General features: G+C 48.6%; 1 protein-coding gene across 1 annotated transcript; it reads left to right on the top strand.

Moving 5' to 3' along the window:
* The first annotated feature begins 4,744 nt into the window (after positions 1-4,744).
* Positions 4,745-11,026, top strand: NKX6-1 (NK6 homeobox 1). The gene is made up of 3 exons (XM_025887822.2): positions 4,745-6,030; positions 7,747-7,919; positions 10,189-11,026. Exons 1-3 carry the CDS (start codon positions 5,361-5,363, stop codon positions 10,444-10,446), a joined length of 1,101 nt encoding a protein of 366 aa, XP_025743607.1. The 5' UTR covers positions 4,745-5,360; the 3' UTR covers positions 10,447-11,026.
* Positions 11,027-16,175: the final 5,149 nt, after the last annotated feature.

Raw genomic sequence — 16,175 nt, 5'->3', positions numbered from 1 at the left:
TGGAAGCAAATGGGTCTCCGCAGAAAATTCTGGAGAGGAGAGGATTATATATACATGTCTACGTGCTTTGCTGAAATTCAAGACCAGTTTTCTCTCCAGCAAGGTATTTAGTGTTTTCTTGCATTTACTCTCGTTCCTGAATTTGGATTTTGATATTGCAGACATTTCTGGACTTTAGTGTTCTTCACCTTCTGGGACATTTCAGAACCCTCCCTTCCGAGTGCACGTATCCCCGTGAGACCTCAGTACCTATTCAGCGACTGTGCAGCAGGAGGGCCATGCTGACATTTGGAAGATCCCTGAGGGATGTCCTGGCTTGGGGTTTGAGATCTTTCCGATAGCGGATTCTAAGTCTACACCAGTCGCTTCCCTCACATTTTTTGTTGGCCTCGTTGGGAGAACGTGGACCACAAGACCCTACAGCGCTCTCAGTCACCGGGCATTTGTTGGCCTCTTTCTATTCCAACGCTTCCCAAATCCGTCTCCTTAGTTGCTGGTCAGCAGAAGCAGCCAAGGGTCCAGTTCCCCTTCATGGCGTTTACAGGAGGCAAAGAGACGACAGACAGAAAAGCAGCCCCTTTCCCTTGCTCTCCTTCTCTGAGACTGACTTGTTTCAAGCTTGTGGACATTTCTTCTTTCTCCCTTGTGCCTGCTCGACCCCTCTTACAACACTCACATAAACCCAGCTGGCCTCCGGGTTCAGCCCGCACAGGCCCCACTCCCTGGCAAAGTGGAGTCCTTAAAGAAGTCATCTAGGCAATTCAAGCAAACACATTTCAGAGAGGTTATTGGCCGGAAACACACACCTAATTCCCTTCATACCCGCCACCCCCGCCCGTGTCCCCTGCCTTTTGCGAATGTAAAATAGGCTTCTTGTGGCTACACTTGAGTATCCCCGACACTGGACGTTAATATATTTGGGGAAGAATAGTTATCATTCATTCCCGACTGCTGAATTTAAGTACATTTAGCTGAGATTTCATTTGCATTCCTTCTGCGAGTTACCCTGAATTTAGTGGCTGTTCCTTTAACTTAAAGCAGAAGAATCCAAACGCGCCAGGCGATTCTGAGTCAAGGGTTAGACCGAGGGTAAGGTGGTCAGGGGGATCGCACAGGCTGCGTAACAGTGGGAGCAGGCTAACAACTGTAACTTGAAAACTGGTTTGTTTGTTCTCCGGCTCAAGAAAGTCAAGGGAGGCGTGTAGCTTTCCTCATCCCTATCATTTTAGCTTTTTTTGCAACCTCAAAATTTGCCAACACTCTTTCATTTATTTTTCAATTAAAATGCAAATCGTTCGCTTTCAAACACAGCCCCCCCCCCCAAATATATATATTGTGCAGAGATGCGAGGGGGGTGTCGCGACCACGTGTTACACGTTCTACTGCTAGAGTCTTCTAGCTGGACTTAGAAATGTCCGACTTTATTAGGTCGTGGGCAGAAAGGCGTGCGGGTCCTGGGGATTCCGCAAGGGAAAGTCGGACTCTCTAGGGCGTCTGTAAGCCGCGTGCAGGACGGCCCCGACCAGAAACAGGCCTCCCTGGTCGGCATCAGGATCTGTTCTTCCAAGACTCGGCCCCTAAGGTGGTAATAGTTCTGCAGGGGCAGGGACATCTCTCCGTGCGCGAGTGACAGGAGCAGCCCACCCCCCTCGGAAGACGCCCCTCGCTCTTCCCGCTCCCAGCTGGAGACAGAGCAGATCGATGACAACCAGCACCAGGCAGGAGGCACCCGCCTTCCTTCAGCACAGCGCAGTGTGTGTCTGGAATATAAGCTGCCCCACGCAGGATTCAGGCACCCAGGGTTAAACCCCGGAGATCAAGGTACACAGACCCCAGAATTGTTTTGTTGTCACAAGAAAAAAATGCTGCTATTTTAATTCCTCAATGTGAATGATAAATAAAAGCAAATGATGGAGATGCCTTGCACCCAGCTTTGCAACTATTTACCAATGTCAGTTAAGCCAGAGTTGGTTGGATTGAGTTGAATGTCTCTCTCATATTTCTCTGTCTCTACCTCACTTCTCTCCGTATCAGATACTAAATTTACAAAAGGAGAATATCCATTTCTTTCCCGGGTCACAATATTTACATGAAATAAAGGGGGGATCGTTTTTGGAAATTGGAATCTTTGGGGATCACTGGCCTCCTCTCCTCCCCCCCCCCCCCCCGCCCATTGCTACCTAGTTCTTGAGAATGCGGTGTACTGGGGGAATGTGAGGATGTCGCTGGTGGCCCAGGCGCGGGGGTTCAGGAGGGAGACTGTGTGCCACTGTCAAGTGGAAGCCCGCGAGGTAAGGAAAAGTTTCGTTTGTAACGAAGCGAGGGGCAGAGGGGCCCCAGCAACTCGGCCTCGGCTGGGCTCCCTGCCTCATCCTCCGGTCGCAGTCTTTTGGCCGAAATGGCAGGGCGCTGGGGTTTAGACCCATAGCCCAGCAGAGCATCCTCCCTCGTAGGGAAATGCAGACAGTCCCCACATGAACACTTTTCTTGCCCGACTCAGCATAATTCATGTGGAGGAAGGAATTCACCTTCCTTCAGGTCAGAGTCTAAGGTCTGAGAAGTGATCCATTTAGCCCAGTCTCGAAGTTAATACCGGCGGGTGGAGAGGGAAGAGGGGGACTAAATAAAAACAAAATTACTTTTATCTCAGTAATGAATAATAAAAGTGGCAAAGGGTAAACAAAAACATTTTAAAAAAACAATTCAAACACAAACTGCCACCTTTAAAAGACCAAAGCTTTAGAAATGAGAGCTATCAAAGCGGAATAAGCCCTCCTAGCTTTTGGTGCTTGGACCCATAGGAGTGCTTTGGCACTCAGTCAAACTCCATCCATGGGAAGTACCGATTAGATTTTATTCTTGAGCTATTTAATTCTATTTTCTAAGAATTAAGTTTGGACTTCATGATCTCATCCAAATTGCTCTAGTGACTACCCCTCATTGGTGTGTTACTTCAACATCCTGAAATCTCAGAATTGTGCAAAAGTCTTCCTCCTCCCTTGCACAGCTCAACCCTGCCAGCAATCTCAAGATTCTCATACAAGGGAAGAGGGATGGAAGATAGAAAGGGAATGAAGGAAATCACTCTTCAACTCCTAAATCTTAGACATCCCATCACCACAACCCAGAAGGCTGGACATCTCCATCTCTCAAAACAACCCTGGAATTGAGGGCAAGGGGCCAGAGCTTTGGAGACAGTTTTCAAAAACTTATAGTCCCCTGGGGGGTACCCAGATACTTCTTTATATAGATGCCCCTTTTGGTGATTCTGCTCCCGTGTAAACTCAGAACAAATAACGACAAGAATCGAAGGAAAGAAAAGTTAAAAAAAAAAAAAAAAGAGTTCACTCCTCTCAGGTCTAAACATCACCTGAAAAACAAATATTCCCATTAAGCTGATTCTGTTCTCTGAGTATTGAGTAACCCTGTAAATGATATCATTGCGGAGAAACCTAGGAATGAAAAGTAACGAAGAAAGAACAGAGAAGAAAAGAGGAGGTGGCAGAAATGGAAGAGGAAGACCCTTCGGCCTACTAGGGGATTAAGAACATCGACAGGCTTAAGGAGCAGCAAATTAATTTACACAATTCTGGAAGAGCCCAGATGGCCTTTAATTAATCCCTTCAAAAGAAGGAGCTAGGCCAGGGCTGCGCCGGCTGCCCGCTCCATTAGCTCCATTTTACAAGGGACCAGACTGTTCGAGGTGAGGCGTCGCGAGCTCGTGGGGGAAAGGGGGGTGGGAAGGGTGACGCGAGCAGGCGAGGGGGGATGGCGAGGGAAGAATATGAACTGCTTTTCCATAAAAGGGCCGGGTTTTCATTATTCTTCTCTTTAAAAAGTAATGCCCTCTCAGTCTCTGCTCCCCCCTCCACTTCTCCATTTTATTTAACACAATTAATTGAGGCGTCCGCTGGCCCCAAGGCGGAACCGCACCACTCGCCAGGCCCCACCCCCTGACCCCACCCACAGAAGCGATGGAGGTGGGAGGAGGCGGGAACCAAGCGGGCGCGGCCCTACGGCTCGCCCTTCTCAGCCAGTCAGTGGGTGCGGCGCTCCGGAGTGGGCGTGCCCTAGAGGCGACGCGCTGCCCGAGGCTGAGCGCAATTGGAGACGGTGGTTACGCCCCCGGCCTGTACCCGGCTCCTCGGCTCCGCCTCCCCGGCCGCCTCTGAGTGACGTCCCTCAAAGTTCTCATTTTGGACCCCCAGTTCCCCCTTCTTTTCGTCCCCCAGCTAAAGAGGGGTAGGGAGTGATGTAAATGTTTTATTACCTTTGAGAGCTTCATCTGAACTGTCAGGTCCGGAGGGAGAGAGGAGAGAGGAGAGGAGAGAGAGAGGGAGGGAGTGGAAGAGCCGGAGAGGGTCAGCTTGGCCAGAGCACAGGACTTAGAAGAACGAAGCCTGTAAAGCCGCGAAGAAAATGCGAGAGAGGAGAGGCAAAGGCGGAGAGTGAGAAGAAGAGAGGGTGCTGGGGGGGTGGGGCGGGGGTCGCCAGGCCCGTTTGCAGAAGTGGACAGACGAACGGAGCCGTAACCGAAGCCGTCAGACTTTTCACACTTAGTCTTTGTTTTTCTGTGGTTTTTTTTTTTTCCTCCCCATTTTTCTTTTCAATACTGCAACTCTAGTGCCCCGTGGCCCAGAGGGGAAGGCGGGTTGGCGCGCCGAATCCGGGAGCGGCGGGGATTGGTGGCACTGCCCCTTCTGGCGCACCAGCCCCTGGCCGAGTCGGCGGAGGAAGCCCGCCCAGAGGCGAAATCCTCCCGCGGGCTGGATGCGCTCTCTCTCTCCCCGGGAGCAGCGAGCGCCGAGTGCGAATCAGCCTCGCGGCGAAAGAACAGGGCAGTCAAGTAAGATTAGAGGAGCGCGTCCGGCGGAACCTGGAGTCCTTTAAACCTCCCCAAAGAAAGCGAGCCAGTCCCTATACGCCAACATCGAAGTGGAGATTCGGTGACTCTTAACTTTGTTGCAAACTCTGGGGCCGGTCTGGGTTTTGCTTTGCTTATTTCTCCGGGGGAGATGGGAAGTAGCGCACATTGAGAGGCGAGGAAAAGTGAAGAGAGCGAAGAGACCGAGATTGAGTCCACGACTCTAGGAGCGGAGCGAAAGGACAGCCAAACCCGCCCGGACGCCCACTGATCTCGGCGAGCCACTGCCTCTCCAGTGGCGTGTTTGGACATTTCTGCTGCGCAGCTTCGAGAGCAACTCTCGGCGGCGGCGTCCTTGGCCCAGTTGGCAGGTCGCCTCTGGGAGCGCGGAGCTACTCCTCGCTCGCGCCCTCGGCACTCCTCGCTCTCCTGAGCCCCACCGGGGCACCGGCCGGCGCCCTCGCTGAGTGGCTGCGGGCTCCGGCCTGGCCGTGGGATGTTAGCGGTGGGGGCGATGGAGGGCACCCGGCAGAGCGCGTTCCTGCTCAGCAGCCCGCCCCTGGCTGCCCTGCACAGCATGGCCGAAATGAAGACCCCGCTGTACCCCGCGGCATACCCCCCGTTGCCCACCGGCCCCCCCTCCTCCTCGTCCTCCTCATCCTCCTCCTCGTCGCCCTCCCCGCCTTTGGGCGCCCACAACCCAGGCAGCCTGAAGCCCCCGACCGCGGGGGGGCTCTCATCCCTGGGCAGCCCCCCACAGCAGCTCTCAGCCGCCACCCCCCACGGCATCAACGACATCCTGAGCCGGCCCTCCATGCCCGTGGCCTCAGGGGCCGCCCTGCCCTCCGCCTCGCCCTCGGGTTCCTCCTCCTCCTCTTCCTCGTCCACCTCCGCTTCCTCCGCTTCCGCAGCTGCCGCGGCGGCCGCGGCCGCTGCAGCCGCCGCCTCATCCCCAGCGGGGCTGCTGGCTGGCCTGCCCCGCTTCAGCAGCCTGAGTCCACCGCCGCCGCCGCCTGGGCTCTACTTCAGCCCCAGCGCAGCGGCCGTGGCCGCCGTAGGTCGGTACCCCAAGCCGCTGGCCGAGCTGCCCGGCCGGACGCCCATCTTCTGGCCAGGAGTTATGCAGAGCCCACCCTGGAGGGACGCCCGCCTGGCCTGCACTCCTCGTGAGTACGATCGCCTGAGTTGTGCGTGTTCTGCCCACTCTCGGGTCATGGCCCCTGGTGTGCATGGGGATCCGTGCACCCTCTTGGCTCCCCAGTAGGTTGGCAGCGCCAGAATCGCACGATTTGGGCTCTGCCAGGGCATTCATTGAGGGACTCTGGCTTCCCTGAGCTTGCGTCCAAGGCCCCCCTCCCCCCGCGCTCTCCAAGTCTTGGGCACGCCTCGAGAAGCGGGTGTGCATGAGTCCGCGTTAAAAACAACGCGGTGCTAGGCGTGGGTCTCACCCGAGGCCCCGGCTACTCTGGAGCAGCCTGACGACAATCTCAGGCCCTGCCTGGGTTAAAGAGGTGGGAAGGGCAGGAGAGGCCATTGAGACCCCGGCTACACACATTCTTTCCTGTCTCCCGCCTGTCGGCCAGGGCCCCACTCCACCTACGCCAGCCTAACTGGCCTCCCTGCGAACTGATGGGGAACGACCGCGGCAAGCCCTCGACAATCCCGGCCCGAGTGCGTGTATTTGCTAGTACGTCTCGGCCCAGGGTGTCCCTACCTAACCTCTTCCCCTTCGAGGAGCTCCCCCACCCTCCCCGCCCCAGTACAGTCGGGCCGGGTGAGCCCATTGAAGACAGGCCCGCGGCAGCCGCAGGAGCAAGCTCAGTCACTTCGGGCCACTCCCCTCCGCTGGGCTCTCACTTTCCCACCCGCCTCGGCCCCGGGAAGGGGGGGTGGGGGTGGCGAAGGGCCGGGACATCCTGGGCCTGGGAATGTTGAAAAGCATCGTGGCCCTCAACATCCTAACATGAAAATGAACCAGAGGAAGAACGAGGTGGCGACAGAAGGACCGGGGAATATGCACATCCCACCAAGACCTTGCTTGGAACCAATTGAGTTGCCCCGCGATCCGTCCAATCTTCTGGGTAGTTGGCCACCGCCGCGGAGGCTCCTAGTCTTCCAAGTGGAGTTCGAGGCCCAGCCCAGGTCTTTCTCTTGTTCGGTTCTTTGCTCTTGACCGAGTCCCCCAAGGCTCCATACCTCTTTCGTGTGGCTTAACGGCAGTAACTAAGGGAAGTTGCGGGAGCTAAGTAGAAGCTCCTTTGGGAAGCCTCAGGATGGAGGGCGGCCCGGGCGGGTGAGGGTGTCGGGGAGACGCTATTGTATTGGTTTTGATGGCCACGTAGGGACCTCCAACAAAGGCGGCACCCCCTCCCCCTCGGCCGCAGAGGCGTTAGACTTGGGGGCGATTTAGCTCTCTCGTGTGCAAAAAACAAGGCGCCCTTTGTTGTGCGGACACAGGTTAAGAAAGCGTTCAAGGAAAGGGAAAAAAAAAAAAAACTAGTCATCCTCAAGCAAAGTCTCCGGGGCCGAGCGAGCACTGACTGGACTGGGAGGCGAGAGGGGCCTTTTCCCGGCATTCCTCAATTTACTGGGGCCTGGTGATTCGGCCCCGGCAAACTTCAGTAATGCGCTCCCTCACTGTTTGACGTCTGTGTTCGGCAGAAGGTTATTTACCGCGGCTCCAAACACACCCGGCTTTTAAAAACAGGTGGGCGTAAAAAGGCCAAGGGAGGCGCGCGGTGGGACTGGAAGCGCCAGACACTTCTGATGTCTGCCGCGGAATAAGCTTTCCAAAAAACATCGTGTTTTGAGTTCGTTTCTGTTCAGTGGAGCCGCTTGTAACCGATTGTTTTTCCCCTTCCCTTTTTTATCCGTTCTCGCAGATCAAGGATCCATTTTGTTGGACAAAGACGGGAAGAGAAAACACACGAGACCCACGTTTTCTGGCCAGCAGATCTTCGCTCTGGAGAAGACTTTCGAACAAACGAAATACTTGGCGGGGCCCGAGAGGGCTCGCTTGGCCTATTCGTTGGGGATGACGGAGAGTCAGGTCAAGGTGAGTAGACCTTGCAAACCTCGAGGGATGGTCTCCCAATCCCCAGCGCGCGCGCGCGCGCACACAGACACGCACACACAAGGGCACGCGCGCGCGCACACACACACCCCTCTAACAAACAGCCGCTCGGGGGTGCGGATCTGAGGAGCCGGGGGAGAAGATGAAATCAGCGAAGGGGGTAGGAGTGGGGGTTACAAAGGCCCTTGGGGTCTCGAGGCGGGCGAACTGTTGATGAACAAAAGGAATCAAGCCCCCGCCTTTGAAATTAGGTTAATCTAGATTAACCAGCATGTGCTGGGGGAACTCGCCATTATTGGAGAATAAAAGCATGACCGAAATATCAGCCCTTAGAATAGATCACGCCAGTTAGATAGCTTCTATTTATTCAATCTGTAAGGATATTCAAGCTTTTGTCAATGCAAGCTCCGCTAGTTATATAATTTCCTGATGTAGATCAGCCTTATAGTGCCACTAAATTAACTTGTAGGTTAAAAAAAAAAGGTCCACAGGATCCAACTTCGCAGGACATGAATCTGCTTTTAGTTTACCTGAGGACCAAAACTTTGGAATAGCAATTTTCCAAATGAATTGACAAGATTATTACTGTATTATGAAAGAATTCTGTTTAAGTTCATCAACAGATGTACGATATTTTACTGTTTGTGACAATTTATAATTAAAATGTCACTTAGCTTATAATTGAGTTGTATAGTATATTTCCAGGGAATCAAATTTGAGAAATCTTTCCCTGAAAAATAAAAGGATTGAACCAGTAGGTAAATTAAATCTAGTGGTTTCCATTATTTCTAGTATTCTTTTTTTGTGTCTCTTCTTCAGTTTATTATATTTGGGTGTTTTTGGAGGGGAAGGAGTGTAAGTCTGTTTTCATTAGTAATCTTGTTGCTCCTTAACTTAAGTAGGAATAACTGTTAGCCACGTCTGCTGGTTAGAGTGTATTTCCTTCCCAGGCAAGCATCATAAAATGCATTTCAGGAGTGATTTTGTAGTGACCATTAGAATACCATCACAGTTAAAATTATTTTTGCAATGGTTGGTACAGAGCCTACCACAGTAATCTGGAAGTCTTCATTGTCACCGTAAATATGTCTGTGTGGCTAGAAGTGAATTATTATAGCTGTATAAGGAAAATAAAAATCACTTTCTTAACAATTCTGATTCTCTAGATAAATACATAACGGATGAGAAAATGGATGAGTAGCATAAAAAGAGGATAATATCTTTGGGAAATTGGTTGCTTATTGCTGATGCTTTAGGTTAAATTATGTGTATCAAACACGGTGTCAAACATCGTGAATAGCTTAAAATATTTGTTATATAAAATAAATGTCTTAGAGAAGAACAATATTAAAATAATATTTGAGAGACTAGGAATGCTAACAGTGGGAAATAATGTAATTGGCAAAATTTCACTTTAAAAAATAACTAATGAAAATTTCAGCTTGATTTTTGGTTTTATGGAAAACATTAAACCACAGAGAAAGACTCACACACAAACTACTGTGATGATTTTAGCTAACCTATTCAATATTTTCAAGCATTTATGTTGATTATTATTAGTGATTTGAGGTTTCTGTTTTGGCAAATCTTTTTCTTTTTTCTTTCTTTCTTTCTTTTTTTTTTTTTAACTTTACATGGTACATTACAAGTGTAAATGGGGAGGGGAGTGTTTACCTACCATGTTTGTGTGGATTCAGACCTGAGATCCGTGAAACAGACAAATATCCAAAATGAAAAGGAGAACGGAGGTAATTGGGGTAAATGCCATACTTTCCCCCACAAATCACACTAAGAAGCAAGTACACTTCAAGATGTTTCAAAGTCTTAATCTAAGAAAGTAAACAACAAATAAAATCACAGTCATTATGAGGCAAACGTAGGAAGGTGAGAAGTTTTCTACTTCAAACTACAAAGTAGGAAAGCGGGCTCATTTTTAGGGAAACTTACTTTAAGTTTCCAAGTTTGTTCTCTTCTTAGAGATAGCTCACTGACAACGTCTGTACTCTTGTGTTACTATCGCTATGGCAACGGCAGTCAGTTTCCTGGTGCCGGGTACTCGGAGGAAGCTGGGGCGTTGGAGACGGACTTTGACGGCCCGAACAAGGGAGGTCTCTGAGGGAGGGTGGCAGGCCGTCAGGGGCCCGCCCGCTGGAGCCACCTGGGGGCCTGGGAGAGGCAGCCTTGCCTGGATCCGCTCGCCTTCAATTCCTGCCCCCCTGGCTTCCCTCTCCTCCCCTTTCTTGGCCCTCAGGTCTGGTTCCAGAACCGCCGGACCAAGTGGAGGAAGAAGCACGCGGCCGAGATGGCCACGGCCAAGAAGAAGCAGGATTCGGAGACCGAGCGGCTCAAGGGGGCTTCGGAGAACGAGGAGGAGGACGACGACTACAACAAGCCTCTGGACCCCAACTCGGACGACGAGAAAATCACGCAGCTGCTGAAGAAGCACAAGTCCAGCAGCGGCGGCGGCGGCCTCCTGCTGCACGCGTCCGAGAACGAGAGCTCGTCCTGAGCGCCCGCCGCCCCCCACCCCCCCGGCGCCTGCCGGGCCTCCGGCCGCCGCCCCGGGGACCGCGCGCGCTCCGCCTGCCCGTCCCTCGGGGCCCGGAGGACCCGGCCCCAACTGCCGGGGCTCTTTGCTATTTTCTGAGATGTACATATCTATTTTTTTAACCTGGAAGTTGAGGGGGCCGGGGGGGAGAGAGAGAGAGAGAGAGAGACTCGGGGGTTGGATCAGAAGGCAGAAAAGACCTCGAAATGCACTGCATAGATAAGGCAACCGAAATTCGCAGCTGGGCCACCCTCCTGGCCCCGCTCGGTTCCCTAAACCCGTCCCCCCGCTGCGCGAGCCGCCGCGGTCCCCGCAGCGGCCCCCCCCGCCTGGGCCCCCGCGGCCGGCCGGGGCGGGGCGCGGAGAGGGGTTCTTGAAGGCTCTACACCCACCGCAGGGACCTCGGAGCCACGCGGGCGGGCCACCGCCACAGATGGGAGGAGAGAGGGCGGCTTCTCCTCCCACAAACTGCTGTGCCGACTAAAGCAACCTGTTGAAGGCTCTTTGTAAATAAATCGTGAGTCACACTGACTAGAAGTTACTTTATTGTGAATATTTAAGATGTAAAATGCTTTTTTTGAATTTGGTATAAAAAGATGGCCCTCCTTCTTCCTTCACTCTGCCCCCCCCTCCTTTTAAGAGTTACTCAAACCACACGTTTCCCTTTTATTTGGAACTTAATTTGAGAAGCGAGACAAGAATGTTCTCCACCCCCGCTCTTCGCCCGGGTTTGGGTTTGTTCAATCTCACTCTTCCCTTTGTCCCGTTGCTCGTCCCTGACCCCCCCTAGCCAGGCGTCCCGCTGCCACCTCCAGGACTCGGTTGCTCGTCCCTGACCCCCCCTAGCCAGGCGTCCCGCTGCCACCTCCAGGACTCGAAGTAGAAGACGTGGAACCAGGGAAGGCCTCAGACCTGCCTCTCCGTCCCTTTCAGAAATTGCACAGTCGTTCGTTGCTATTTATTAGTGATTTAAAGAAAGTATGGGGGAGGGAGGGGCTACAATAGCTTGTATTTAATTTAATTCTTTTCTGATAAAAATGCGTGTTAAAGTAGATGGTGGGAATTGTTACAACTGCTCTGGGTCAGAAACATAAAAATTCATTTAGTTGCTGTAATTGAATTTGAAGTGTTTTGTATCATAAGAATACTATAGACTATGTATATTGTTTTCTTTTTTAAGCTAATAATGGTGATATATTAGCGTCTTTAACGTTTATTAATTTATATAAGGAATTCGGTTTGTAAAGAGAAGAGAACCCCCCTTTGCAAGACCAGTTAAATGTAATGCACTTTCTGTTTCAAAGGATAAATCAAATTAAAAAACAGTTTGAAGACATCTGTTGCCTTGAATGGAAGGGTAGAGATCATCTGAGCTCACCAGAGATCTCAAAAGTCAAGACCACAGAATTACTATATTGGTTCCTTGGGTAAAATAGCTGCTATTTATTTATTTATTTATTTATTTAAGAGTAGGGTCACATCTCTAATTCTCTTGGATTAGGAAGATAAAAGAAATGTAGCCCCACTCGTGGGTCTTCGTGAAGAGACTTGTCTAACAGGCTGCTTCTGATGTCTGTGTTGTCTAATTTTTTCCTGATCGCTTTTTCCTTTTCAAAGAAGTCCCTGGAGGGTTTTGGGAAGGCCTCATTTCCATATATCCAAGATAGCTCCTTGGTGGAGCCCTAGCTCGCTTAGCCGAGAGGAGGCTGTGGAGCTTGCTGGTGCAGCAGCCCTGCTATTTGATGCTAATATTTACCCACACTCTGTAGTTTGTAAGACTGTAGAAGTTGTTGGAAAGACAGGAACCTTGATTTTGCTAACCATTACAATAAAGGATGAATTTAAAGAAAGCTTCTTCTAACTGATGCGAAAGTCTTTAGGGTTATGGAATCAATGTCACAGCTTCTGCAGCTAAATTTGCAGGGGGGAGAAAAAGGAATCCTACCTAGGGAGAGGGCTGTATCACTGTCTTGGGATCTTTTTGTTTTCAGACACTCAGTTATAGGGTTGGTGAAATATAGTTATCCCCTTAGTGTTTCAGGTTAATGAGCTTGTGTTCAAAGAGAGAAAAATCAATAGAATTCAGTAGATTCTTCAGGCTAGCCTTAGGTAAAGAAAGTGTGGGTCTGTTTTGTTCCCTTGAAAATTAAAAAAAAAAAAAAACAACAACAACTGAAAACTGGGAATATGATTGCCTGAGGAAATTATTATAGAATATATTCCTGATGGCATGGTGTAATGGAAAGAATGCAAATCTGCCCAATTTCTTTTCTCTAGTTTGTCTGTGAAATTCTCAATAAGTTTTAAACTTCTGAATTTTTGCATTCTTAGCAAGACTGAGGTGTGTATCCTATAGAGCGGCAGCTATTTCAAAAGAGGTTTTGCTGTGCTGGAGTGATGAAATTTGAGTCTTAGCTATAAATAATAAGAATTTCCTTCCTCCCTCCCTCCTTTCCTTTTTTCCTCCCTCCCTTCCTCCCTCCCTTCCTCTCTTCCTCCCCCTCTTTTTATGAAAGAATCTGGGGAGGGGGTATTGTGGAAAGTCTATTATCTGCACTTTATTATTTGTTAATTTGCAACGAATGAAAGTGTCCTATCTACTTTATTAACTACTTTTTAACCTTTTTGACTTGAAAAGCCAAGCAACTTTTTAGTTATTCCTTCTTCCTAAGAAAACAAAAATTCACAAGTTAATTAGAAATGCTATTCTTGGAATATAATAATAACAACTATTGTTGTTGTTAGTAGTAGTAGTAATAGTAATATAGTAGTATCAATCATAGAAACTTGGAACCAAGACCGAAGCTTTCTCTCAAGAAGCAAATAGGGTTACAGTATTTATTCCAAGTTAGAAATGTGGAAAGACCTCTTCCAATTCCTTTAGGAAGCATTTCCTCTGAGCTCTTCGCCTTTACATTGAAAGCATCTGAGAAATGGGAGTTGGTGGCCTGGCCTCCACCATACAAGCAATTATGCAAAGGTCTTCCTGCTTGCACGTGAGTGCTCTGAGTTGTGTTGGGCTCTTCGGCCATGCTGCACTGGCATTCTTTCCTTTTTTCCAGTTGACTGCAACAGTGACTTGACGTTTCCAGTTAATTTACTTCCACCCAGGATTCCAGCTGGACACCAGTTGCAACTGGCCCCATAAAACTGGGAATGAGGGATAAGTGGGTGGGGGGACACTTTACTTAGGTGTTCCTTTATACTGGTTGGTTTGATTTGGTTCTGTGTATGTGCAACAAGAATTTTTTTAAAGAGCATGGTGGGGAAGCTGAGGAAACACCTCAAGCACAGCAGAGTAAGAATCATTTTCCATTTGGGCTCGAAATTTTTATGGCATTAACCAGCCATAAACATCTGAGTAAGGCTGCCACCCAGTTATTACAGCTAAAGGGGTCTGATTTAAAAACAAAGTAACAGCAAGTGACCTGATGGACTACTTTTATTTTTAAAATGTTCCCACTTTTATTGAGATATAATTGGCATATAACATTGTATCCATTTAAGATACAATATGATTTGATATATGTATATATTGTGAAATGATCACCATGATAAGTCCGATTAACATCCATCATCTCACATAGTTAGTTTTCTTCCTTGTGATGAAAATTTTTAAGATCTACTTTCTTAACATCTTTGAAATATACAATATTGTTAACTATAGTCACCATCACATCACCAGATGTTTTCTACCTTTGACCACCATCACCCATTTCCCCCGCTGCAGTCAACCTCTACTTTTAAAAATGTTTGCAGGCGACAAAATGTCGACATGGAAACATGAGAAATGAGAAAAACAAGGATTTTTGTGAAAGGAAGGGTAAAACTGCTTTTTCATTTTTGTTTTATCATGTGTTTCTTTTTCTGAAAAGAGAGTCAGTGAGGTTGGGTGAGAGACACAGAATGGAAGGGAAGGGCCCTATATGGGTCTCTCAGATGTCCCAACAGCATTTACAATTCGCGGCTTCTACAAAGTTATTTTCCTAGTCTCCAAAGCCCAAGCTCAGTTCTCCATTGGTGGCTAAACTCTTCCGTTCACATTCAGAGGATTCTGTAACTTAGAGCTCTATGCCTTCTTTCCCAGAAGCTGTGGTATAGTGAGTGGCTTTCCAAGTTTGTGAGCACTTTAATCCACTTTTTCTTTCACTCCTTGGGAGACAGTGGGAAGGGGGAAACTGAAAACCACTCATTCTTTTCTGGAAAGATGTGCATTTCATCACTGCTTAGTTTGCAGGCAGTTTGGACTGGAGGCCAGCTCTTCTTCGAAATAATGTGCTAGGCAACAGAGTCTGAGGGTGCATTTGAAACCTTTTGGAGCCTAATGTCATATACATGAGTATGTTATTAGACCAGCATCAACTTGGCTAGATCTACACTGTTTTGTCCTGTAAGCTGGTCATCAGTGGACACACACACACACACACACACACACACACACACACACACTGGAGAGGTGAAATTCCACTTGGGAACTCCTAGCACTGAATAGCTTAAAGAGACAGTGGCTCCTTTGTTAATCATTGACAATACGATCATGTAATAACAACGGAGGTAAGCAGTAGATTTCATCTATAAACTCTATTTTAACCTGATTTGAACAGCTTTCTCCACACTAAATTTCCTTGCTCCTACCATATGCACAGATACGTGCACAAATACTCTTCTCCCCTCCTCAGTATGACTTTTAAAAAAGCCAGTTCCTCAGTACACTTCCTTTTTTGACAGGAAAGTCTGTATTTTGTTCTGCAGTATTTAGACTGCAAGCTTCACAGAGAAATACATTCTTCCTAACATAGCCCTTTTTCAGATCTGCAGAAAACACAGTCGTACAATACCTCCCCACTGTTAATGTAAAGTCTGACTAGGGAGCAGAGCAATGGTGTGAGGGGATGACAAAGGGATGGGCTATTTTCCCAAATTCTGGCCTTCAGGATTCCATAGATTGGCTTGGGGTTGCTCCACAAACTGGAAAGTTTATCTGAGAGCCTCAGTTCACTCTCAGCTCTTCCTCTTTCATCCAGCAGATCATTCACCCCAAAGATGAAATGTTTAGATATGCATCCCTTGTTTTCTGGCCCAGACAAAACGTGTTCTTTGAATACCACACTTGAAGACTTGAAAAAGTAGAGCATGATGTCTCTGTGGTGTTTAATATCTATTGGAGCCTGGCCAGGATCCTGAAACAGAAGCCTCATCCAGAGCTTCTATTTTCATGTATTTTGAATACTAAAGGCTAGTTTGAATGAAGATATATTCAAGGATGGATCCCTTCCTCATTCTAGGGAGAGAAAGAGTTCTTTTTTCTACAGAATTGAAAGTAAGCATTATTTTTATAGAGGAGCCCTACCACTTCTCTAATGTTATTGCCTCTATCTATCTTGGTAAAGCCAAAGGAAAACTGAAAATATAATTAGCAAATATATTTGGTTATTACAAGGGAGACAGATATATCAAATTGAGAAAGAAAACCAGCACACCTCTGTAATACAGTTTTATTTTTGGATATGTAAAAATTATGAAAAAACTATTAATCACCAGTAAATTGTTTGGGACCAATCTGCTTGTATAGATCACAGAAAGGCAAGGTTGCTGAACAAATCTACTAACTTTATTACCAGACGGTCTAACCACCTTCAAATAAAGGCATCCAAGTTTTCATGCCTCCAACCTGAGCCTTCTCCATGCGT

Source organism: Callorhinus ursinus, unplaced genomic scaffold, assembly GCF_003265705.2.
Source record: "Callorhinus ursinus isolate GAN/ISIS: 27379988/994484 unplaced genomic scaffold, GSC_fseal_2.0 scaffold4, whole genome shotgun sequence".
Lineage (NCBI taxonomy): Eukaryota > Metazoa > Chordata > Mammalia > Carnivora > Otariidae > Callorhinus > Callorhinus ursinus.
The sequence above is the reverse complement of the archived record's forward strand: the minus strand, read 5'-3'. Positions and strand labels throughout refer to the sequence as shown.